Source organism: Hypomesus transpacificus, chromosome 3 (assembly GCF_021917145.1).
Source record: "Hypomesus transpacificus isolate Combined female chromosome 3, fHypTra1, whole genome shotgun sequence".
NCBI lineage: Eukaryota > Metazoa > Chordata > Actinopteri > Osmeriformes > Osmeridae > Hypomesus > Hypomesus transpacificus.
In genome coordinates, this window is record NC_061062.1 from 7,503,386 (window position 1) to 7,526,841 (window position 23,456).

The 23,456-nt window shown below is 43.4% G+C and overlaps 3 protein-coding genes across 4 annotated transcripts in view; 1 reads left to right on the top strand and 2 right to left on the bottom strand.

Annotated features, from left to right (window-relative positions):
• Nucleotides 1-638: 638 nt before the first annotated feature.
• Nucleotides 639-6,492, bottom strand: qrsl1 (glutaminyl-tRNA amidotransferase subunit QRSL1). Its single transcript, XM_047018253.1, has 11 exons — nt 6,023-6,492; nt 5,421-5,580; nt 5,197-5,295; nt 4,993-5,089; nt 4,729-4,890; nt 4,299-4,474; nt 3,764-3,876; nt 3,236-3,428; nt 2,959-3,076; nt 2,065-2,270; nt 639-995 (listed from the first exon to the last, which is right to left on the bottom strand). Exons 1-11 carry the CDS (start codon nt 6,059-6,061, stop codon nt 787-789), a joined length of 1,572 nt encoding a protein of 523 aa, XP_046874209.1. The 5' UTR covers nt 6,062-6,492; the 3' UTR covers nt 639-786.
• rtn4ip1 (reticulon 4 interacting protein 1) lies at nt 6,211-14,368 on the top strand. The gene is made up of 9 exons (XM_047018254.1): nt 6,211-6,799; nt 7,047-7,198; nt 7,777-7,845; nt 8,099-8,223; nt 8,812-8,860; nt 9,399-9,535; nt 9,823-10,006; nt 10,623-10,715; nt 12,726-14,368. Exons 1-9 carry the CDS (start codon nt 6,523-6,525, stop codon nt 12,846-12,848), a joined length of 1,209 nt encoding a protein of 402 aa, XP_046874210.1. The 5' UTR covers nt 6,211-6,522; the 3' UTR covers nt 12,849-14,368.
• Nucleotides 14,306-23,456, bottom strand: part of crybg1a (crystallin beta-gamma domain containing 1a) — a 30,640-nt gene continuing 21,489 nt past the window's right edge. Inside the window, exons 6-23 of one of the 2 annotated variants that reach the window (XM_047018251.1) lie at nt 23,093-23,131; nt 22,803-22,921; nt 22,212-22,386; nt 21,843-21,982; nt 20,896-21,022; nt 20,763-20,798; nt 19,128-19,291; nt 18,855-18,981; nt 18,516-18,661; nt 17,507-17,633; nt 17,325-17,354; nt 16,985-17,097; nt 16,657-16,789; nt 16,326-16,465; nt 15,843-15,966; nt 15,544-15,702; nt 14,844-15,006; nt 14,306-14,477 (exon numbers count right to left, since the gene is read on the bottom strand). In XM_047018251.1, coding sequence (XP_046874207.1) covers nt 14,389-14,477; nt 14,844-15,006; nt 15,544-15,702; nt 15,843-15,966; nt 16,326-16,465; nt 16,657-16,789; nt 16,985-17,097; nt 17,325-17,354; nt 17,507-17,633; nt 18,516-18,661; nt 18,855-18,981; nt 19,128-19,291; nt 20,763-20,798; nt 20,896-21,022; nt 21,843-21,982; nt 22,212-22,386; nt 22,803-22,921; nt 23,093-23,131 — 2,151 coding nt within the window. In that variant the 3' untranslated portion in view covers nt 14,306-14,388. Of the gene's footprint in view, nt 14,478-14,843; nt 15,007-15,543; nt 15,747-15,842; nt 15,967-16,325; nt 16,466-16,656; nt 16,790-16,984; nt 17,098-17,324; nt 17,355-17,506; nt 17,634-18,515; nt 18,662-18,854; nt 18,982-19,127; nt 19,292-20,762; nt 20,799-20,895; nt 21,023-21,842; nt 21,983-22,211; nt 22,387-22,802; nt 22,922-23,092; nt 23,132-23,456 lie in introns of those variants that run through there. The other variant, XM_047018252.1, reaches the window with a different exon arrangement.

Consider the following 23,456-nt stretch of genomic DNA (forward strand, 5'->3'; position numbering starts at 1 on the left):
CATTTCTCAACTAAGGTGCTGAGTGACAAGGCCAGATAGTGTGAGTGGAGGGCATGAGGCTGGATAAGGCCAACTTGGAGTCATCACAGAGCACTGGTGTTTGAAGGTTCTAAACGGCCCTTTGCTTTGGCCTGATCACTTCATAGGATCAATTTCAATTTAGTTGATTATATATGACTGATTTAAACTGAAATGTCCTATGAGAGAAGTGACAGATCAAAATATTTAGTTATTGCTGATATGATATGTTATATAAGTGTACTAAAAGTTGAGTGTTCATTGAAGTTTGCAAATACAGACTTAGAATACCTTCCAAGACCAAGTCAACATTCAACATGATCCAAATTGTTGGCCCTTGTATGTTTTTCGTCTGAACTTAAGGTAGAGAACACGTAGGCCCCGAGTGTCCTGGTAACCCTGTTTGACACTGATGGCTTGACCACCAGACTCTTCATGAAGAAGGTAGGCATACCAGTCCCATTGTGATAACCTTATCACAAGGAAATGGTTATTAAATTGGGAAACCAAAGTTAAATGATAACCTTAAATGTTTTGTGTGGGCCTAGAAAAGGAGTTCATGGCATTTTTGACAGTTAACTTTTGTGGACAAACACAAGACAAGAATTGTGAGAACACCATGGTGCAAAATGAATGAGGTTATTTTATACACAGACTAAACATTCAACCAGGTTTTACCATTTAGGGTCCTATCATGACCAAAAGCATCCAGTGATAGTATAGGCCCTTAAATAAAGAAGACAAGAGTATATACGTTCAGAGCCCTTCTCATGGAATGGATGTCTTCTCCAACATGGTGCCTTCCATCCCCTTGTCCGTATTGCTATGGTAACTGATGGAGGGAAATCCCACCCTCTGCTCTATCCATTGGGCGACGGCCAGCAGCTTCCTGTCCTGAAGGGCGGGGCCTATTAGCTGCAGACCAATGGGGAGGCCTCGGTCTGACAAAGCAGTTGGAACAGAAACAGCAGGAAGACCTAGAAGAGAGAGAGAGAAGGTTGTTTGAAGGAAAAATGTGAAACTTCAACTGCCTTCAAAGCTATTTGTCTATTTGGAGATTTGTTTGAAGTAGTGTATAACTTATCTGATTAACATCATACAATGGGTTCACAGAGTAAAAATCCCTTTGAGGAGGGAGTATTTAATGATGAACCCTAACAGCTGAATGGTGATTCAGTGTTGGGCACTGGAGAAAGATTAGAGAAAGAAGACAAACTAGAACAGGGTTTCAATAGTTATTCACAATTGTACCATGTTGTGCCCGAAAATGTGTGTGCATGTTCTTGTCAATGAGAGTATGACTGCACGCTATGTTTATGTAGGGCTGTATTGGTAAAGATCGCAATAATCGACCCCCTTTCCCACTGGTCACTCATTTGCACCTTGATGACTTTATGCTAACTGCGGAGGAGACTTTCCACCACCCCTGTGGAAGCTACTGTTCCAAAAGGACTGTCTTCACACCTTCTCGCACACAACGCTTGAGAAGTGGTCTCAATAGTGAAGAGGAAGATGACAACTGGGAAAGACACGATAGAACGATCATTTAAAGCTGTATTTCAGTAACTACTGTTCAGCACAGCTTTTAATGTCATGTTTGACATGCTTGTTTCTTATTCTTTGCACCATATTTTAGTAATGTTTTTAGTGTTGCACACTTTATATGTGACCGGTTTTACAGCAGGCTTAAATCTGTTTGTCATTTATTCGTCTTTCAGAGGCATCACGTTTGGTCTTCTGCAACCACTGAGTGAAATATGTTTGTATTGGAGATTGGTGCCCTTTTCATAAATGAAAATGCTTCTCTCCTATGACAAAGATATGCCATTGATTGTGTAGCGGTTACAGGTAAGGGTATGCAAATTTCAAAGATGCAGTTAGATATCATCAACGAGTTGATTCCCTGCCATCATATCGAACAGTCCTCCACAGTCCCCGTTCAGTAGGGAAGGAGCAAAAAAATTGTTCCCGGCCTGACATTTATACATCTTCCTGTGTGTGTTATGTAGTAATGAAGAACTGCATATTTCCTTTGTGTTTAGGTACCTGCCATGTTGACAGACTGTGTGAAGATGTCTTCCTGGGCACTGCGTGTGCGATTGTCTTCCTGCATGAACTCGGCATGGTGCGCCGCATCACCAAGTGTGGTAGGCGTAAGTAGCACGTCGATGCCCGAACGGAACACACTCTTGAAGTCTTCCACTATCAGCCGTCGGACCTGCTGGGCCTTCACAAAGTAGTGCTCGTAGTTCCTGAAAAAACGGAGGCGACGGTGTTGATTGCACAAAATTGAATAATAGGGTTCAAAACAGTGTTACTATGCATGTATGAATGCAGACTTCATTTTGGATTGTTGGATCTTCCTGCAGAAAATGTGTTAGTTGAGGTGGTAGAGTGGGGTTTACCGTCAGACCGGGGGGGGGGGGGTTTGTGCGATAGATTAATGCGTTCTGCAGGGAAGGGAGACTGGCGTTTTGGAGTTGAAGGAAGAAAACAGGACAGAGTAACACAGATGATATCGCTATTAAAAAATTTTACGACGTAGTTAAGGCGGCAGGTGAGTTGCTTAGGCGGCCGCTTTAACTGAAAAGTGCTGCGGGAAACACTGGAGGAACTTGTGGTGCTTGTTGGTTAGTTGTAGCTTATGATCATTGACCTATGCACTTTTGTAAAGCTCTCTCTTGGAAGACGCTTTGGATATAAGCGTCTGATAAATGAATAAATGTAATGTAAATGCTCCCTGCCTTGTTTTTGTATGTACTTGTGCTAGGATAGCTATGCTCCTAGGCACAAAGTTTCCCCTTAGATAGATCCACACCACCAAAGACAAACCTGTTTCCATTGCAATAAATAGTGAAATCAATATTGTTTGGACAGAACTTTCATTTTGTTTCATGTTACAGGTACCCGATGTAGAACTGTTGGATCTTCCTCTCTTACTGTTTGAGCAGGAAGTAGTTCCCAGACAGTATCCGCCCTCGGACAACGCTGTTGAAGCCTTTGTGGCGTGTTGTGGCATACATAGCCTCCGTTGAACTGTCCACACTGCTACGGTGGCCTGCAGGAGACAATTTCCAAATATTGAACACCCTATACTGTTGGTTTGACTTGCTAATTAATCCCCCAAAAGATTGGTCAACATTAGGAAGAAACCATATATCAATATAAGGAATACATGTATATTGACTGCTGAGGTCAATATATCCAAATGCCCTACCGTATTCAAGGCCGTCGAAGCGTGCCATATTGGACGCCACCTCTGCGTGGCACAGGACATGGTAGCAGACGATGGAGTGCTGGGTGTGGGGGAGGGACACCTGCTCCACCCGTGCCCCAGCTCGCTCAAACATGTCTGCCACGCGGACCCACTGGTCTAACGTCTTTGCCGACAAACCCAGGGCATGGTACTCCTAGCCATGGGGTCATGCAGATATAACATTGAAAGAATATCAACAATTGCAGAGTTGTCTGGGTGCCCCAGTGGCTTTCCAGATAAGAGCGCGTACCATGCGTACCACATTGAACCCGGGCCTAAATATAAACATATTTAAAGAAACAAATGCTGAATGATACATTTGTTAAGTATGCTTAGTATACATAAAAACATTTGATTTAATGATCAATAGGCTAAATAAAAGGGCCATTTAGATTTCCAGGACTTAAAATGGTTATTGAAATGTATATGAATCCTAAACAGAGACGTCTTAAGGTACTCGAGGTTTTGAGATGAAAGTTCCTATCTCACCTTAGGAATGCCTACACGTAGGTTCTTCACATCCAGGTCCTCTGGTAGCTCTTCATGTGAAGGAGGGCTGGGGACTGTTGTTGAGTCTCTGACATCATGGCCTTGGAGTACACCTGTAATACACAACCAGGATCTACACTGTGGGCTAGTAGTCATGCATTCCTCTCCATTAGTTATGTGATAGTAAATACACTCTAATTAGGCGATGTAAAACTCAATGTTACATTTTTCCTCGATTGCTAAGACTGGCCTTCTTTTCAAAAAAAATAAAAATAACAACCTTTCCATAGCAGCTCCCTGGCAAATTGAAGCCTTTTCCTAATTCTCCTCACCATCAAGTGATTTTCTTGTGGCCACATGGCGGTTTTGTCTCAATCCTTTGAGGTTTAGTCACCATGTGTGTGTAGAAATACTTTCACTTTCTCTATTAAACATAGCTGAGTTCTACTGTTGTTGACATTTATCTGGGCACTGTATCACCCTAACCCGCAATGGGAAAAAAAGTCGTAACAGGATGTTCTACTACATGACCTACCGAGGATGGTGGCAGCATCATGGACGCTTCGGGTCATGATGCCAGGTACGTCCATGGAGTTGACCAGGGGGATGAGGCCGTGTCTGGAGACCAGGCCGTAGGTGGGCTTCAAGGCCACCACCCCACACAGAGCCCCCGGGTTACGAGTGGAACCACCCGTATCTGACCCCAAAGCCCTGGGGGAAGGGGACACACCAACAGTATGTCACAAAGACAATGACGTTTTAACTGTTAGTATTAATGACAAACAGAGCAGTTCTAACTATAGTTAAGTTGCCATGATTTTAATTCATAGTGTATAATATGGATTATTAGAGAATAGAATAACAATGGAATGGTGTCCAATGGTATTAATTCAAATAAATAGATACGTAATAGATACGTTTCTCTCAGTACAGTTTGCAACCAATTCTACTTTCTACCCACTCACAGAAAGGTGGTAAGAGACGCCACAGCTGCTGCACTTCCTCCGGAGCTACCTCCAGATATGACCCAGTCAGATTCTGGCTCCGCCCCTGTTAGATCTTTGTATGGGGCTGAGTAGCTCCAAGGGTTCCGGACTGGTCCGAATGCACCGTCAGTGCTGCCTGCTCTGGAGAATGAAGCAGCCTAACTTTGACAACTGTAACTAACAGATGTAATACTCCAATATCATGCACTACAAGTATACTTTGTATGTCAATAACAGCCTTGCCCCATTGCAAATTCATCCATGTTGGTCTTTCCCATTAGAACGGCTCCTTGGTTGAAAAGCTTCTGAACCACCGTGGCATTGTAAGGTGGGATGTAGTCTACAAAACAAACAAAAGTTTGGATAATTGCTGCTGTACTGTTACCTCAGCAATCACATGATAGCACAATTATATAAAACATGGTAGGTTGTTCAGAGTGGAGAGACCTTTAAGCATAATTGAGGCACAGGTGGTCTTGATCTTCTCTGTGCAGAAGTTGTCTTTCACAGCAAAGGGGATTCCATCTAGAGGACCTTTAGGTGCACCTGGAAAATGAGTGAAATGACAGTAGGGAGTAACAAACCATTAAACTGTCAACTATGACATAGAATGAGTAGGGGAGATGGAAACCCAGTGAGTGAGAGACAGATGCACATCAACACACTCTCACCTTTGAGGAGCCTGTCCTCGGCTTCCTGAGCCTGTTTCAATGCCAGCTCCTCTGTCACAGTGATGTAGGCATTGAGGCTTTGTGTTTTCTTGATCCTGTTGAGGCATTTGAGACACAGTTCCGTAGGAGAAATCCTACCCTCCCTCAATGCCAAAGAGACCTAGGTAATTAAGAAATAACTCCATGTAACATCCACGTGTGACCTTTAATTTAACTCGGATCAGGATGATAGTGTTACCCTAATTGCACACTAAAAAGCTACTTCTGCTGTAGCTAGTGCTAATGTTCGATAGAGTAACCCTGAATCAGGGTAACTATTCAGGGTAACTAGCATCCTGATCAGAGTCAAGAGAGTTCTGAGGGGGAAGGGAATCCCTCAGGACTTGACAAACTTGTTTGACTAGTTCGGGATCAATTTACCATGTTTTTCAGTCCAGACGATGGTTAGTTCTACAAATCAAATCAACTAGAAAGGAAGGTGTATTTAATTTTGTAATTAAGGTTGTTCGCTAGCTAGCAAGTGCATGCCATTCAAATACATGAAACCTTATGGACTATACTAGACTTGTTAACGTTATAGACCATAATCTCACATTGCTTACCTCTTTTATTGACAAGCTCAACATTTTTCCATTCTTCATTTAGTTAACTATAGCTGTCAAATTTCCAGCAACCTTCATGTGTATGAGTACAGGAGGCTGCCATGTTTGTTTCAAATCATGCACGCCAACATTACGTTCTGTGATTGGGTGTTTGGAGAGGGTTCGACACGTCAATTGGTTGCGTCTAAAGATTCGAAGGTTTGGAGTCGAGAGCTAAACCTGACTGTTAGCTACCTAGCTAAATTTAATATTCGTTTTGTTGATCAAGGATAGCATTCATAACGACAATTGAGTCCAGTGATTAGTAAGAGACGCTAGCCAGCTAAAGATACATATCTTGCAAAGTTTTTTAAACGATAAGCATTTATGAAGTTGTTCAGCTAGCTAAGCTGAGCGTTATGTCATTCACTATTTGTGGTTTTAGTCGTGTCAATGCAAGTGTTACACTGAAGCAAGATACAAACAAAAACAAAGCGCTATTATTTTGAACGCAAAACAGAATGCACAATTTAATTGGAGTGGCGTGCAGTCGGTGGTTGCGTTGTTTCAATAGAGCACCTTGTGTGACAACATTGATCTCGAGTGGTCAGGAGAGATGGTTCAGTACAACAAAAAGTCGCATGACAATCATGCCTGCATGGGTTATCGATAAATATGGCAATAACGAAGTTCTGCGGTTCACAAAAAACGCCACTTTCCCTATCATCCATTATCCCAACGAGGTCATGGTCAAAGTTCATGCAGCAGGTCTGAATCCTATCGATGTCAGCATGAGAGGTGAGTGTCACTCATCATCAGCACTAGGGATATGTAAAAAAAACAGTAGTAGTTATGGCAAGTAAACACTTTATTATTGGAAGCAACACAACAAAAAGAAAAGTTACCTAATAATGGTCTAAAAATATTTAGGCTTAATGGTCAAAATCTTGATAAATAAGGAATCTGGTTTTGCTGTCCTGTATGAGAACTTGCTTTTAATTCAAGACTTGAGGCTAATTCTTTTTTTTTTTGTTGGTCCACATAGGTGGCTATGGGGCTGCCACTCTGGCTGTGAAACGAGATCCCCTGAACCTCAACCAAACAGGAAGTGAGTTCCCCCTTATACTGGGCAGAGATGTGTCTGGAGTTATCATGGAGTGTGGTCTGGACGTGGCCTACTTCAAAGAGGGGGATGAGGTAACAACCTGTACACCGGAATGGTGCGGAAATAACACTTTGCTTCTTGTTTACTGAGTGGTTTAGTGAGGTGTATTGTGAGCCTTCTGAGTGTGCCTGCACTCTTGTGTGTGTGTGTGTGTATCCATTTGCACACGTGTGTGTACGCTACACTGTGTGTGCATCTCATCTCCAAGTGAATCTAGGCCCTTCGGTGCTCACCCATGATGAAGTCGTGTCAGCACCTCTTTATTTAGTCAGTGGGCTATGACAATAGCCACCTTCTATTTTCTCTTGCCCTCTGTGGACTGAATTGAGTTGCCAATATGAGGAGCAGGACATTGCATAACCAAACCACCCCTGGGCCAACCAGGCAATGCATCACCAGAGTGTCAACAAAAGTCAATCTTTTCATTGAGTAGCAGGTAAAACACCTTTCAAATGGGAGTGGTTCTGTAGGCACTTCCCCCGAAATGTAGCAGCCTACTTCTCCAAACGGTACATCCTATATGTGCCATGGAATAAATAGATAATCATGTATTATGTAACATCATGAAAGTGTTGTTCATGTCTTTGTCATGATTTGTTTTTCAACCCAGGTGTGGGCAGCCATTCCACCATGGAAGCAAGGAAGCTTGGCAGAGTTTGTAGTGCTAAGTGCCAATGAGGTACCAAACCTATACGCATACGTCTACAATCTTAAATGGCAAACACATTTGCTATAGAGCAAATTCACATTCTGACTTGTTCTAATAAAACCTAATACACAAATCCACATTAAAGTAACCGTATTTGTAATGAGTAGCATAGTTGACACTGTTATGCACAATCCACCCTTATGTTGACTCGACAGTTGCACACAGCAACGGCTCCAGCCACGGTTTGTCATTGTAACTGGCGGCCATTTTGTGTCCGTGCCAGGTGGGCCGTAAGCCAAAGTCGCTCAGCCACACGGAGGCGGCGGCTGTGCCCTACGTAGCAGCCACGGCCTGGTCCGCCATTGTCAACACGGGAGGGATCAACAAAGACAACTGTGCTGGGAAGCGGTAGGTGACCTTGTGGATCTTCGTCCAAGGTCTTCAGAGATGCACCTTCACTTGTGTACATAGTCTCGCACGAAGAGATGGTTTGATGCAGACACACTCAGACACACATACACATGCCATTTTGTTCTGTTTCTAACCACCCTAAACCTCTTTTTCTCTTCTCATTCATCCAAGGTTTGCCCCTATATTACCAACCAGTGATCCCTTTGAGTTAGACTTGTTGGTAATGAGTACTTGGATACGCTTGAATTGTAGTCATTGATAACACTTTGGAAATTAGGCCTAACACTTTTATTGGACAGGCACACCAACAGTCATTTGAAGTAGATGAAGTAGAACTTCAATGACCAGTTGTTATAGGATTTACATTTAGTCATTTAGCGATTTACAGTAAGTACAGGGACTCTCCCCAAGGCAAGTAGGGTGAAGTGCCTTTTCCGAGGACATGTCATTTAGCACGACCAGGAATCGAACCGGCAACCTTCTGATTAATAGCCCAATTCCTGAGGATACTGAATACTTGAATGGATTTTGAAAATAAACTCATATTTCATAGTGATTTTGAGTCTATTCTCTTCCTTTATACAGCATTCTGATTCTTGGAGGATCCGGTGGAGTAGGGACATTTGCCATACAGGTAACACACACAAACACACACACACACACACACACAATGTAGTTAGAAACACACTCTACATCAGTGCACTGTACCTTTCTAACCTACCATTCACACATACCGGTAATCCTATTCATTTCACAAATATAAGTCCTATACACACACAGTAAAATACAATACTAAATGCATTCATAGTGTTTCAGCCAAGTAAACAGGACACACCGTATTCAGTGACATTATAGAAATGTTGTCATGTAGAGCTATAGGGCTGAACTTGGAAACATAGTCTGTCTATGGGGGGTCAGGTAACACAGGTCGTCGTTCTGACCCAGCTCCAAAGCTCCATGTCTGGGTGTCTGTTTCACACTCCATGACCAGTAAAGGTTACTTCGTCTTCCTCTTAAATTAAAGTATTAAACTCGCATGACACAGTGTTGTTGACATTTCATTCAGGAGTGAAAAAGCTTCTGCTTTTTAGTCTTGCAAATAAGGAACATCATTAGTTTTGTGCATGAATGTTCTCCTCAATGCATCAAACTAATTGTTCTGTATTTTTCAGTTGGTAAAGGCCTGGGGTGCACATGTGACGGTGACCTGCTCTATGAATGCTGAGAGGCTGGTGAGGGGACTGGGAGCTGATCATGTGGTAGACTACACTGCTGGCCCTGTGGAAGTGCCCCTTAGAGCACTGGAGAAGTGAGTCGAGAACACATGCACACGCACATATATTTCCTGGTGCTCCTCTATTTCGACCAATCTCTCTCTACCCTGTGCCTTTTCTACCCTCTCTCCCCGTGTCTCCCATACGCTCTCCTTCTCGCTCTTTCCTTCTCTCCCTCCCTCTACCTCTCGAACCTTCTCCCTTTTTTGTTTCCCCCCTTCCCTTCTCCCTATCTTCTGCTCCATTCTCTATCTCCCCTATATCTTTTTCTTCCTCCCACTCTGCCCCCCCTCTTATCTCTGTCTCTTATTCTCATCATCAGGTTCGACTTCATCCTCGACAACATAGGAGGGGACACAGAGCGCTGGGCTCTGGATCTGCTCAAGCCCTGGTGCGGTGCCAAGTACGTCACTTTGGTCACGCCTTTTCTCCAGAACACCGATTTACTGGGCATCGCCGATGGAATGCTCCAGACCGGAGCTACTGTGTTGACTAAGGCCTTAAAGGTAAACACACATTTTGTGTTTGGTTTTTATCTTCACTTTTTTTCGGTTTTGTCTTCCATTAACACACAGTAAGTCACAGATGCTGTTGTGGGTTTGAGAGGGCCTGCCAAAGCAAGTTTACATCCACAACTGACCCATCTTATCTATTTTTTTTTTAAAGCCAATTTGACTTGGAAAATAAGCACATGACAGACCCACAGCAACTGCAAATTACCTTTAGGGTAGGCAAATTAGATCCATTCCTACATAGTGTCCACAGACATCCTTATATAATACATGTTGCTCTACCTTTTTCCGGGGGTACACCCCCCCCTAAGGGCTGAAACCCTAAGGGGGTCATAGCAAGGTCATAGCATAACATAATTGTGTAACATACAGTGTTTGGTTTGGGCTTTTGAAGTGTGCCCTGAAAGTGTTTGTCATTGTCATAAGTCAATACTGACAGCTGTCTGTTTGTTTTCTGACCTTGTCTGAAGGTTGGCAGAGACTGAGGCCAGAGTTGGACCGAGGGTGTTCATTTAGCCACACTAAAAAGAGGGAAACGCACTGGAGTAAATAGGTGTGTTTCTACAAGGTAGAAAATAGAACAAACTGTGTGTCTTCTGTGTCTCCCCAGAACTTAACCAAGGGTGTGCACTATCGTTGGGGGTTCTTTGCACCCAACGGACCTGTCCTGGATGATATCAGCGAGATGGTAGACGAAGCAAAGGTATGGTACAGTTTGGATGATGTGTAGCAGGTCCTACGTTTTAAGCCAGACATAAGCCTAACCTTGTATGCTTATGCACATTTTATAAACAAGTCACAAGCAGGACATTGGATCACGTTAATGTCATGTTTGTTTCAGTCAACAAATTAGTTTCATTTATATGATTAATTGACTTGAGAGGAAGTTGGGAACTATTATTTTATTTCATTTTTTATTATTAAAAGGCTATACACCAAAGAACTATTGAATCAAATCAGGTCCTTCAGCAAACAGAATCAATCCTTAAGCCCAGTGTGGTTATAATGCCAGACTCAATCTCCTGGAGGACCGTGAACAAATGTTCTGGTTGTGAAGGTTATACTCGTGTAAAAACCATTCACAAACGTGTTCATTCTGGTGAAAACGATCTCTTATCTCTACAGATGTTAGATCCTGTCCATTTCTAGCCTAGAGTGTGTGACATAACAATACAGCTAACATAGTACTACTAGTAAGCAGTGGCAGAGACATTTCAGAAGTCCTCAGTGTCTTCGTGATTATCACGGTGTTCACTCCTTTAGCAGTCCATCAGATGTGTTTCTCTGGAACAATCTCATTTTGTGTTCTAAACAAGTAGGTTCCTAATGCACGCACAATAGCATGTGTCACATATACAGGGAAGTGTGTCACTAGCCCACCTGGGCACGGCCTCAGTCGTGTGGGATTCACTCACCCTTTTGTCTCAACATTGCTGGAAGTGATGACTCTCCCTTCTGCTCCACTCAGAGACATCAGATATGTTTCTAACCTAGATTGTGTGAAAAAGCTTTGTTGTGCCATACCGTAAATGGAATGAATTAAGTCACTTTTGAATGTGCTTTAGTGACTGTTTCCACCCGAATGGAATATTTTTGGCAGTTTGAAAGATTTAATTTCTAACTAAAACCGTACTGCTAACCCAAAAAACAAACAAAAAAAATACTTGTATTTCCAGGCACAGAATTTGATGCAAGTTTGAGCTTTTCTGACATAACCTACAAGAGTAACCTTGGACCTTTCCATTAGACCCAAAGCAGACAGGCTCAGGAAAACAAACTATGTATTGTAGATCTGATCATGGATAATTATCAGCTCTAGATCAATTTAGCATGTTGAATGAAAACAAAGCAATAACATGGATACTTAAGTATGAGGAATATTGTGACTACTGCATACAATCTCTACATTTCATACAGCTTGACTGCAAATATTGTTCCAAGCCCATACGCTTGTGCACGAACTTGTAGGGACTTTTATTCCGATATTTGTAATAGTTTGTTAATTAGTTCCTTATTGTACACATGTAGGTAGGGCACTTTGCAAAGTGAATCTTTTCACAGTGGGACGCCCTGCTAAAAGGAATGGTAAATAAAGAGATAAAACACCCACCCACATTCAGTCAGTGGCAGTCGGTCAGATGATGACTTGCTGTCTCGGACTGTGCTGAGTTGCCACAGGACTGGAATGCTGCCCTAATCCCCGCTCCAATAGGCCCAATAATCCCAACCTTTTGTCTCGGGCCTCTGGGCTAGCTACCCAGCCTGGACCTGGCTGGATTCCTGTCCCCCCACACACACAACCATGACATCATGGCACCACACTTCTCTGTACAAAGACAGGCCTTGTTCCGTGACAACAAGGTCAGGTGTTTACAGTACAGAGGACCTGAAAAAGGAAGTGCTGTGTATATCCAGTGCATGGCATTGTTAAACTGAAATAAGGATTTAGGGAGGAGTGTCCTCATACTGTGCTTCCGCTTGGTTCTGTCTGTGTGTGTGTGTGTGTGTCAGAACATGTCCAAACACGCTCAAAGAGGTGTGTTGGTCAGGTGTCCAAATACTTAAATTCATATTTCGAAATATTTTTGGACACCTGGAAATGTATCGACGTTTACACTCGAGCCCCTCAGCTCTGCTTTGTCACATGTCTGTCACCGGTGTCTGACATCCCTCCTGGTGCCAGAGCCTGACACTTCCTGTTCCTGTCTCCCAGATTCGAGCAGTGGTGGACGAGGAGTTTGGCTTCTCCCAGGTGCCGCAGGCCTTCCAGAAGATGGAGAAGGGCCACGCCCGCGGGAAGACAGTCGTCCACATCAGCAGCGGAGCCTCCGTGTAACCATGCAGCCTCGTACACCCCTCCACCCTGCTGGGCCCTCTGTGTAACCATGCAGCCTCGTACACCCCTCCACCCTGCTGGACCCTCTGTGTAACCATGCAGCCTCGTACACCCCTCCATCCTGCTGGACCCTCTGTGTAACCATGCAGCCTCGTACACCCCTCCACCCTGCTGGGCCCTCTGTGTAACCATGCAGCCTCGTACACCCCTCCACCCTGCTGGACCCTCTGTGTAACCATGCAGCCTTGTACACCCCTCCATCCTGCTGGGCCCTCTGTGTAACCATGCAGCCTCGTACACCCCTCCACCCTGCTGGGCCCTCTGTGGCCTGTCTCCTGGAAGAGCGTCCTTGAACACACCACTGATTAGGAAGCCATCGATGTTTAAGTCATTTTAAGAGCCATACTTTCAGAAGGAAATCAGTGTGTAGTGTTGTGGTACCCTTGCTGAGAGGTTTTCAATAAAAAACCTTTGGTAGCGGTAAATACAATTGTTTTATGGCAACCCAGAGTGGACAATTAAGCATTTGAAATGATAACGGAACACAATCTGATATGGTAACGAAAGATATTTTGTGAAAGGCCGAGTTTAAAATTGGCATCTGTGAATTTGATGGCTTCAAACTTGACGTATTTGTGTTATGTGTATGGCTGAGAGAGAATGTACACTATGTATGGTAAGCATGCTCATTCTTCATGGGTGCATAATCATTCAGTGTGTGTAAGGGACTTCACAATAAGGAACACAAGCAACAAAACAAATGCTCTTTATTATTTTCAAACACAACAGCAATTACTTACATGTATGTTTTACATTTAAGACCCAGTAGTTGCAACAGTGTTTAATGAAATCTGCAGCATACACCCAACACTCATACCCTTAAATCTGCAACTATAAATTGTGGAAAATATGTATTGAAAAATATCTAGTTTATACACTTGAAAATCACAAACATCCTTTATGTGGAATTTTCATCTTGGTCGTCATGTACTGTGATATTACAAACATTGATATAAGCCAAGCAGCATTGATATGGTGTGTAAATCTCAAGTTATCTTCAGATACAGCAACAAAGTCTGTCTCGTTTGGAATGCTCTGCTTCAGTTGGAGGCATAAGCTAAGAAGGAAAACTAACCAATGAACTGTGATGGTAACAGTACCCACTATCCAGTATACTGGATGTCATTGATAAAGCATTGTAAACACTTATGCCATCGTTTACTTTGTTTTTTTTAGGAGGACCTTTTTGTGGAAACATGGTTCTGTCTGTGAATTGAGGAGTATAAAAAAAAGTCCAGAGTATAAAAAATGTATATCCAAGTTCAGTTTGATGACGGTTTTGCGGTGCAGCGCTTTGAAAGCAAATGTGAATCGCTAACCATTAGAGCACTTAGCCTAGCTTGTACAGACAACAGTTTCTGGTGGTGGAGCTGCATCCTCAATCCTCCACCACAGGTGTCAGAGATCACTGGGTTCGATGACAGGGATGCATTAGAAAGCAGTCCACAGCAGGGCATCAATAAAACTGTCTGAGACTCCATTATATAATCTCCAGGGCCCATCGTTGGTTCTGTTTGCTCTCATCAAAAGTATTAAGAATCACTTGATGTTTATCATACTGTTGACCACCTAAGGAGACAGACAAGGACACAAATCATCACTGAAAACATCCATTAAAATGAATTAGTGAGAGGTAGAAATTATGTTTTAAGGAAATAAACATCTCCGTCGGCTCATTCTGTTCTTGTGTAACTGCAATTCACAAACTGACCATGTGATGGCGCCATAGGATAAACGCTAGAACTGATAAAGTTACACAACAAAAAGATCCACTCAATTCTATATCCAGATAAGAAGCATGGTTTGCATTACATTTTGTCCTACAGCTTTATGACATACATTGAGCAAACATTTCTCAGGAGACGATAAAGCCTATATCACTGCTTTTGAATGACCTCAGACATTAATCAGTGTATTGAAGAATGGTGGTCTCACCTTTAACCTCCAGGACTAGGTCAGGTTTGAGGTGATTCCGAACTAAGCCATCAGGAGTGACACTCCACAGTTGACCCTCCTTTCCCCGCTCTGGGGACACATTCAGCCTGCTGCCTGCCATCACCATGCTACCTGTTGTTTCCAGACAACAGTCCTCCACCAGCTGTAGAAGGAAAGGAAAAAGAGGGAAGGATGGGGAGGAGTAGAAAGAGGAGAGAGAAGAGGTGGAAAGGAAGAGAGAATTAGGTGCAGGTCCATTAGATAACTTATTTCCTCCCCAGATAGGTCTGTATTGAGTTATTTGGCAACTGACATTGTTGACAAGTCCATTAAGCTTCATTTGGTTTGAAAGGAAAAGATGCCAAGGACAGGAACTTAGTCTTGCGTTAAACACTGCCAAAGCATTTGGTACTGTAACTTTCACTGTCACTTTAAACGTTTGGAAGATTTTCTTCTACTATGGCAGAAACATGGATGACAGAATGGATAGCAATGTATCTAAATACACACACAACTGTCTTGCGATGATACAATTACCAATAATAAATCATACACCACGCTCCAGGTAAGTTACTCTAACCAACAAACACTTCTGCTCCTGACTCATGAAGCCCCACTCCACAGGGGTCGGCAATGGCCTTCATGTTTTGCATGATTTGGGTCACATGATGCTTCCACCCTGGGCCGGGTGAAGACCCACCTTGCAGGACAGCAGCCCATCCTGGTAGAGCCACAACTGCTCCACCCCGCCAGTCTCCTCCAGAGCCTGCACCCTCATCAGCTTGATGTCATCTATGGAACCTGACAGGGTCATCAGGCAGCCAGTCTCCCTGCTACGCAGACGGAAGTACACCTGCTTCTGCAAATGCCAGTGACGTCAGTACACAGATACCATGAGGCCAGCTGGAATACAGAGGTGAACACACATTCCCTACCATGCACACGACTTAAATGATAGAATTAATGAACCCACCCTCCTGCCCCCTCCCCCACCAGTACCTGTAACAGTGGACGGATGGAGCCTATTTGCTGCCAGCTGCTGAACTTGCACCAATCCCCTATTTGTCCTGGCTGTAGCAGGAATTGGCGTCCGCGATAGTTTGAATTCTCATACAGCACCCACCTGGAAAGAAAAAAAAACAAATATACCACATAGCTTACTGTACCACCAATAATTCATGGTGCTGTGTACTAGCCAACAGCAGGACACTGTAATCTAACACGTGAAGGCAGGGTTGGTAATGTTGAGACATACTTTTTGTCATATTCGCTGAAATAAACTTCCCATCCTGATAGCAATCAATAAATCTAAAGGATTGACAGTAAAATAAATATATAATCTGACATCTGTGGGCGTCGCAGGACTGTAACAAACAAGACCAATATTAAAAATACTTTAGAAAACACAAACGTTTGAAAACTCCATAACTATATTTTCTATTTGAAGTCCAAGACATGGGAGCGAGTTCAGAGCTTACGTACATTCCTCCATCGACCACTAGGGAGCGTATGTGTCCATCCAGTCCAGCTAGCCTTAGGTTCACCACTCCAGCTGCCAACACTGTCCGACGCCCCCTACAGCCAGCCTTACAAAACAAGGTGATGGAGGGCAGAGAGAACTCCTGGAGGGAGAGCACGAGAGACACATGGAGAGTGAGAGATGTGTCGGAAAACAGGACGCTGGAAAACACACCCAGACTTTTCCATCCAACACAAACTTTCCACAAAAGCGTTCAAGAGCGATGCTATTTGACTTGACCACACAAATGTGAACACAGACACACACACAAACAGCCCGTCGGTCGGTACGCACGTGTCCCAGAGTCTGTATGGAGCTGATGGTGAAGTCAGGTCCTAGACAGCCTATGGCCTCTGGGGTCTGGTATTCTCCCTCCTCAAGCACATACATGTGACCTGTGCACTGGGGCCCTTCATATGCCACCCAGCTGAAACATAACACACACAAACAACTTTAACTTCTTCTCCTAGGTCCAAAATAAGTTTCCTAATTTTTCCTAATTTTCACCAGAAACCAGACATGCATCCCCTAGAGCACGATAGTGAGTTTCCAAACCATCCAATACAAGTTTGATCATGGTTCTGCCATGGATAGTGGAAAGTGCAGCTGACACAGTGCTCACCTGCCAGCCAGCACCCTGCAGGAGCATGGGGAGAATGCCTCATCCAGGGTGGCAACACTGTCCTCCAGGACCAGGGTTTTGCCCTGGAACCCTGGCTCCGGGTACAGCAGTACCTAGGCAGACCACGGAGAGCACTATGGGTTTACTGCTGCTCACGGGGGAGCCATGCTGTGAAGTAACTCCCTACACACACACAGGCCTCACAAGGACATAGACTTCGACTTTGACAACTTGAACGTCCTCCAAGAGGCAATTTTGCGATACAGCGCAGAGGTAGACACACTTGTTATTGTTATCAGTTAAACTGTCAATTATTAATGAAAAAGCATGAGGATCTCACCTTAAACTTGTTTGATCCAACTAGGTTATCCTAGAAGTGACACATAAGTGTATGTAAAATATGAGGGAAATCAATGAAAATTATTTGAAGCGATCTACACAACTTTGTGATTTCAATCAGGGTTATGGTGGTTTATATGACTGCATCATACTACTGAATCCGGTCAGATATATGTAGTTAACCTGGAAAACGGGTTGAACTGAGGAGATCCTGAGGTTCCGGGCCCCCCAGTCCTCCGGGCTTCCGTAGAGTCCCTTCTCCAGAACGTAGACTTCCCCAGCGAACCCCGGGTTCTCAAAGGCCACCCATCTGTTTAGAACAAACACATACACAAAAGTACACACACAGACCTTGAGACCACACCGCACTGTGCAATTTAAAGGCTAAGAGACTGAACACACTGTATGACGAAGCAGCCCCTATAACGACTAACTCTTCCTCCTAGCTCCTTCATTAATAGTTGTAATAATTAGCTTGATGACTCGCTGAGCAGTAAACAGTAGGAGGCTTCATGAAGGATGCATAAAGGTCACCACAGGTGAGATAAGGTGGCTTGCCCTACTTTATGCTTGTCAACTGCCTCTGGCTAGAGACACCTGCATCTGGCTTCTATGACACTTACGTAAACCATCGGTTTACAGAAACGTACTGTATTGTGACATGCATTCTCGAAATTACTTAAATACGCTAACTCACTAAATCAGGTGTCAGGTGAATCATGTAAAACAGGTGTTCAATTTGTTTACATATAAAAACAATTGGTTAATATGTAAATATATCAGTCATTCAGTGGTAGTGTATGGGTGATAGCCGTTTACATATTAAGCTTGTTTTATATTATCCACACACCCAGATATCTTACAGAGAAGGCTTGGCCTGGGAATACAATCTAGTTTTAGAAGCTTTGTCTAACCTTCGGTATAGATTACCAAAACGTGACATGTACACCCTTCTTGAAAGCTTCTGCCCTCCAGTATTGGGTTTGAGTGTGGGGGAGGGTGGTGTGTTGTGTGTGTATTATTCGAGAGGGTTGTGTGTGATGACTACACCCCTGTTGTTATCTGGCAGCATTTTGTAAAGTTCCAATGCACCAAACACCAATGCTCGCTGATTAGTTTTCCTTCCATGTTATACCGTCCATCTCACTAATTCACTTAATTTGTGTTTCAGGTAGCATAGAGACAAACTTACACTCCACCCAGCACATTGATGGACTGTGTCTTGGTACCAAACCCAGTGTCCTCCATGTTTAAAACAGGCCCCAGCAGGTCCACGTTTAGCCCCCGTTCTCTAAAGTCCCTCTCACTGAAAAGCTTCAATTGGGGGGCCAGGAAATTCTACACAAACAGAGACAAATAAAAACTCAACACAAAAATATATCTTTTTAGTAATATACTGACTACAGTATACTGGGCAGTAAAATACATAGTAAACCTCAAAATGATTGCACGTATAAACTTGCCCGCGTTGTGGAAAGCATTACGCAAACCTGAAAGAAAGTGAAGTGTAGATGTGCTGTGTGGTACTTACAGAGAGCACAGGACGTAGTGATAGAAGCGTGTCGCCGTAGCCCCCCCACTCCCTGCATTCTGTGTACTCTCCCTCTTCCAGGAGGAACTGACGACCCTCAAACTGTGGCTGGTTGAAGCCCACCCAGCTGCAACCAGATGAGACACATACTCATGTCACAAGACAAATAAAGGGTGGAGAGATGGGTCTGAGTGAAACATCAGAGTGAAATATTTGCTATAAGTTATCAAAAATGTGTAGTTTCCGAGATACGCTTGAGATTGAAGCACTCACAGCCCACCGAGGATTTTGATAGACCCAACGGAACTCAGTGACTTCCACGTCCCCTCTGTCTCCTCCTCTTCCTCCGTTGATTCCTCTCCCTCTCCCAGGTTATACACGTCACCGTCGATCTCCAGGCACTTGCCCTCAAACCCGGGCTTCTCGTACACCATGGCCTGAGGGATGGAGAGGGAGGGAGGGGTCTGCTGAGATAGTTGCTGTGCCAGCTCCAGGCCCGGCTTGCGTAAGGGCAGCATGCCAGTCATTCAGCAGATTCCAGCTCTGCTGCGGGCTAGGGACCGGAGCACTAGACATAGCTCAACCCACACTGTGAGTTGGGCCCAGGTATTGTGCTGTTCAAATACAACATGTTTGTGAGGGATTGACAGTGACACAATGGGGTAGGGTACACCTTCTGTGTGAGGTTTGGTTGTAAATCTTAACAGCGTGTCACCATTTCAGGTCATATTTAGTACACTGCATGTATGTCATTTGGCAATTTAGGTGGGATTGCCCCTTCAATGCCCCTACCACTTGCTAATAAGAGTATGATTTGCTGTAGTATAGCTTCCTCAGTGGATTAAAATGTTCTGTGAGGACCAGGGCTGGACCAGGACAAAAAAAATGGGCCTGGCATTTTTGCTCAGACTGGCCCACCATAATCTGTCGGACACAGGTGCCATGGCCAGTCACCTCTCCTCCATGTTCTATGTTCACCTGTTTTTACCCAAAGTCAGGTACTGTAGGCTTAGAAACTGAAGCTACAGCACTAAACGTGTTGGTTATTTCTGCACATGTTCAGGCATCAACCTCTAGACTTGTACTTTTTGGGGCCCTCAACTTCACCCCCGTCCCCTTTGCCCTTTTGTTTCTCCATCCTAATCCACAGATTTCTGGCTCTGAGCCACTGCATCTGACACAAGAAACAGAGGGGGAGGGGTGGAGCCTGTTAAGAGATGTGATTGGGCCAGCCCAGTGTCAGTATGGAAAATGAACCAATGGGCCGCTGTCCCTGCTTTATGGGCCGGTCGTTGGCCAATTTTAACTTTATATATATTTTTTTAAATATACATATAAAGATTTATATATATATATATTAAATATCATATCTACCCCAAGTGCGTCAGCCCACCCGGTATGCCAGATTACCAGTCCAGGCCTGGTGAGTACACATTGATGATTGTTTTTAGTCTGGTATGCTGAGTGTATTATTGCCTGAGAACAGAGATCCTGGACGCCACACCCTGTGGAGCCACGTGCCAGTTCTGCTGCACGAACAAGCATGGATCTCTCGCCAGTAGCGTAGCCACAGCCAAAGCAGCATTAAAATAATACAGCTATGAGTGTATTGCTAAATAATTGCGGAGCTGTTTTAAATACTTCACAGTTGGTCTATAACTTGTCTGAACCCAACCATTGCTTTACAGTATTAACACATTTAATGCTCACTTTATTTTAATATATACGGTACATTTCTTGTAAATGTTTTGTTTACCAAAAAGGGCATTTTGGCGTTACGGTTGTTGTTGCCCTCAAAATAAACCTAATCAGACTTCATAAGCACATACACAGATCAAACACACATGTAGTACAGTATGGTGATATATGATATATGTTGATATATGGTTTATATAAACATAATCCTACCTTTACTTCATTGGGACTTTCCACCTTCAATCCACCCTGTTAGAGACACAAAATCATATACTGTAGTTAGAAGAAGCCATTTGAGCAGTCAATAAATAAACAAACACAAATTGCTACCAATATATGCCAGTACCATTTTGAGTGGTCGAAGAGATCCAATGAAGGGCTGTGGGAATCCCCAGGCCTCGGGGCAGGGGTACTCTCCCACCTCCAGCAAGGCCACCAGACCTCCGAAACCAGGATCACTCCATAGTAGCCAGCTTTAGAGAGTGGGGAGAAGGGAAGCACACACACACACACACACACACACAAGGACCCGCGTGCACACACACACACACACAAATATTAAAAGAGACAATAGTCATGGATTTCCAATCACGCCATTACTAAGACAGCTGGCATTTCATTTGTTCATAAACACCGTCAACTCATCACAGAATCATGTCAGGGTGTGGCATTCACACTGCCCTGGGTGGAAGTAACAAGGCATTCTCAAAAACTCTAAGGAACTGAACAGGTTGACTCCTATGGGAGTGCACTGCACACACACACACATTGAAAGACTCACCTAACAACAAGGTACATATTATTAACCAATCAACACACTTGTTTACAAATACATAATTTCCAATTATTGACAGCTGTACAAAACTCTGCATTAAACTTGCAGTATACTGTATGTGTACTCATTTACAAAAGTGGACCCTTCCTGTTAAAATGAAATAAGTGTGATTAAGCAACCTCAGGCTACATTACTGTTACAAGCAGATGCAAGCCGGCCTGCATTCCTTCAAGTTAAGACATACAGACTTTCTCAAGTTATATTGTCTTTGCTATTGCCACAGAGTGTTTTTTGTTTTTACCTACTTGCCAACAACAATTACAATTCTGCTCACGGAGGCTTCCTGGTTCTCAACATTCTAATCACACCAACACCTTGTTCTTGAATCATGGTCAAGAACTATAATCACACCAACAACCACCAAGATGTACATGGTCAGTCTGTGGTCGAAGCTGTGGTTAAAGTGACCCCATGCTGGGTTATATTGGGGGTAGGATAAAGCAGAGGGAGAAACTCACACTCCAGAGTGGACTTTAATGGAGCCGGTGTTCTGTGGGACGCCGAATGAGCCGGTCTCTATGGTGTCATCGCAGTAGGATGACATCCTCCCCATTCCGTTGACCTCAGCGTACAGGTCAATCCGTGGGACACTGTAGTCCTGTCATACACAAAACAGGAAACATGCCCAACATCTACATTAATGGAGAGAAATCAAAACCCCATGTTGAATTCTAGTAACATGGAAATATTTGGCAAACATTTAGACATTTAGAATGAAGTGCGTTTTTGAAAGATTGAAATAGCGCATAGTCCATCACAAAAAGTAACATTGTTTTGAGTGACACAAGAGATGAGTAAAGGACAATCTGTTTCTCTACATGTCTCACCCTCACAGCCAGACGAATAGAACCAACCACCATGGGCAATGTTAGAATGGGCTGGCCCAATTCATCCTGTGCCTTGGGGTCCACCTCCTCTCCCCATATGTTGGATAGCTCTGTGGTTCCCTCTTCAAGAGCAATGGTACGCCCCTGGAATCCTGGCTTTTCATACAGGATCCAGCTACAGGAGGAAAAATATGAACCTCAGAGTAGCTTTTGACAATTTGACAATAATGTTCAAACATTAGCAACATGAAAAGTTGGCCACAAATGCCTTTGTCCACTGCACTTCCTCCGATTACCTCTTAATCTGGTAGGAACTTTAAATTCTGAGTAAGTAAATATACAAATGTATCTATTTTACTCTCAGCTACCTTAATAAACATATCTACATTTCTCACATTCTGTGAATGGACATATCTCAGAGGCTTTCCTCCTCTTCCTTGAGACCATCAATGTTCTGACATGACTAGATGGATTCAAGCTGTGCAAATATTTTTTTGTTTGTTGCACCTTTACAATCTTGTCACAGATTGCTTTAAAGCCGGTAAATTAGGAGAGCCTCTAAATAATTCACACAGGGTAAAAGTTTCCTACCATCCTCTAATGACCCTGGCTGAGAAGACGGGTGAAAGTTTCATCATGGTGGCATCCTCCATATCACAGTAAAGCTCATGTGCTTGTCCCCCACACTGGGCATTCTCATAGATGACGAGCTGATAAAGGAAATGATGCATTAGGATTCCTTCAACAACTCTGTTTTCCCTGGTACTAGACGGTGTGGGCAATTTACTAACTGAAAAAAGGGCTTTGTAAACCCTAATATGTTGTGCTGTGATGCGTCCAAAGAATTGGCAACAGGAGACTTCAAATCAAATGATCCATACCTTTCCAGGACGTTTGTGGAACCCTTTTACTTCAGGAATCTGCAATGAGAAAAAATGCCATATATTGGGGGAAGGATGGGAAAAATATTTGTATGTTTATTGTATCATTTCATGAGGTAATGGAAAACCTTAAATAAATTAAGCTTTTGTAGTACGTAGTATTATTGTGCTAGATACAAACTGTAATTAAGTACAATTGCAAAGTTGTAAACAAATGAAAAAGGTACAGTATGTGCATGCGGAAAAAGTATATTTTGAAACAAATGTGACAATTATCTGATGGTTCCTGTAAAACTATTTCAGTTTTTTGGACTGCTTAAACTGGCTTTCAAACAATTTAACAATCTAAACATTATCACGACTG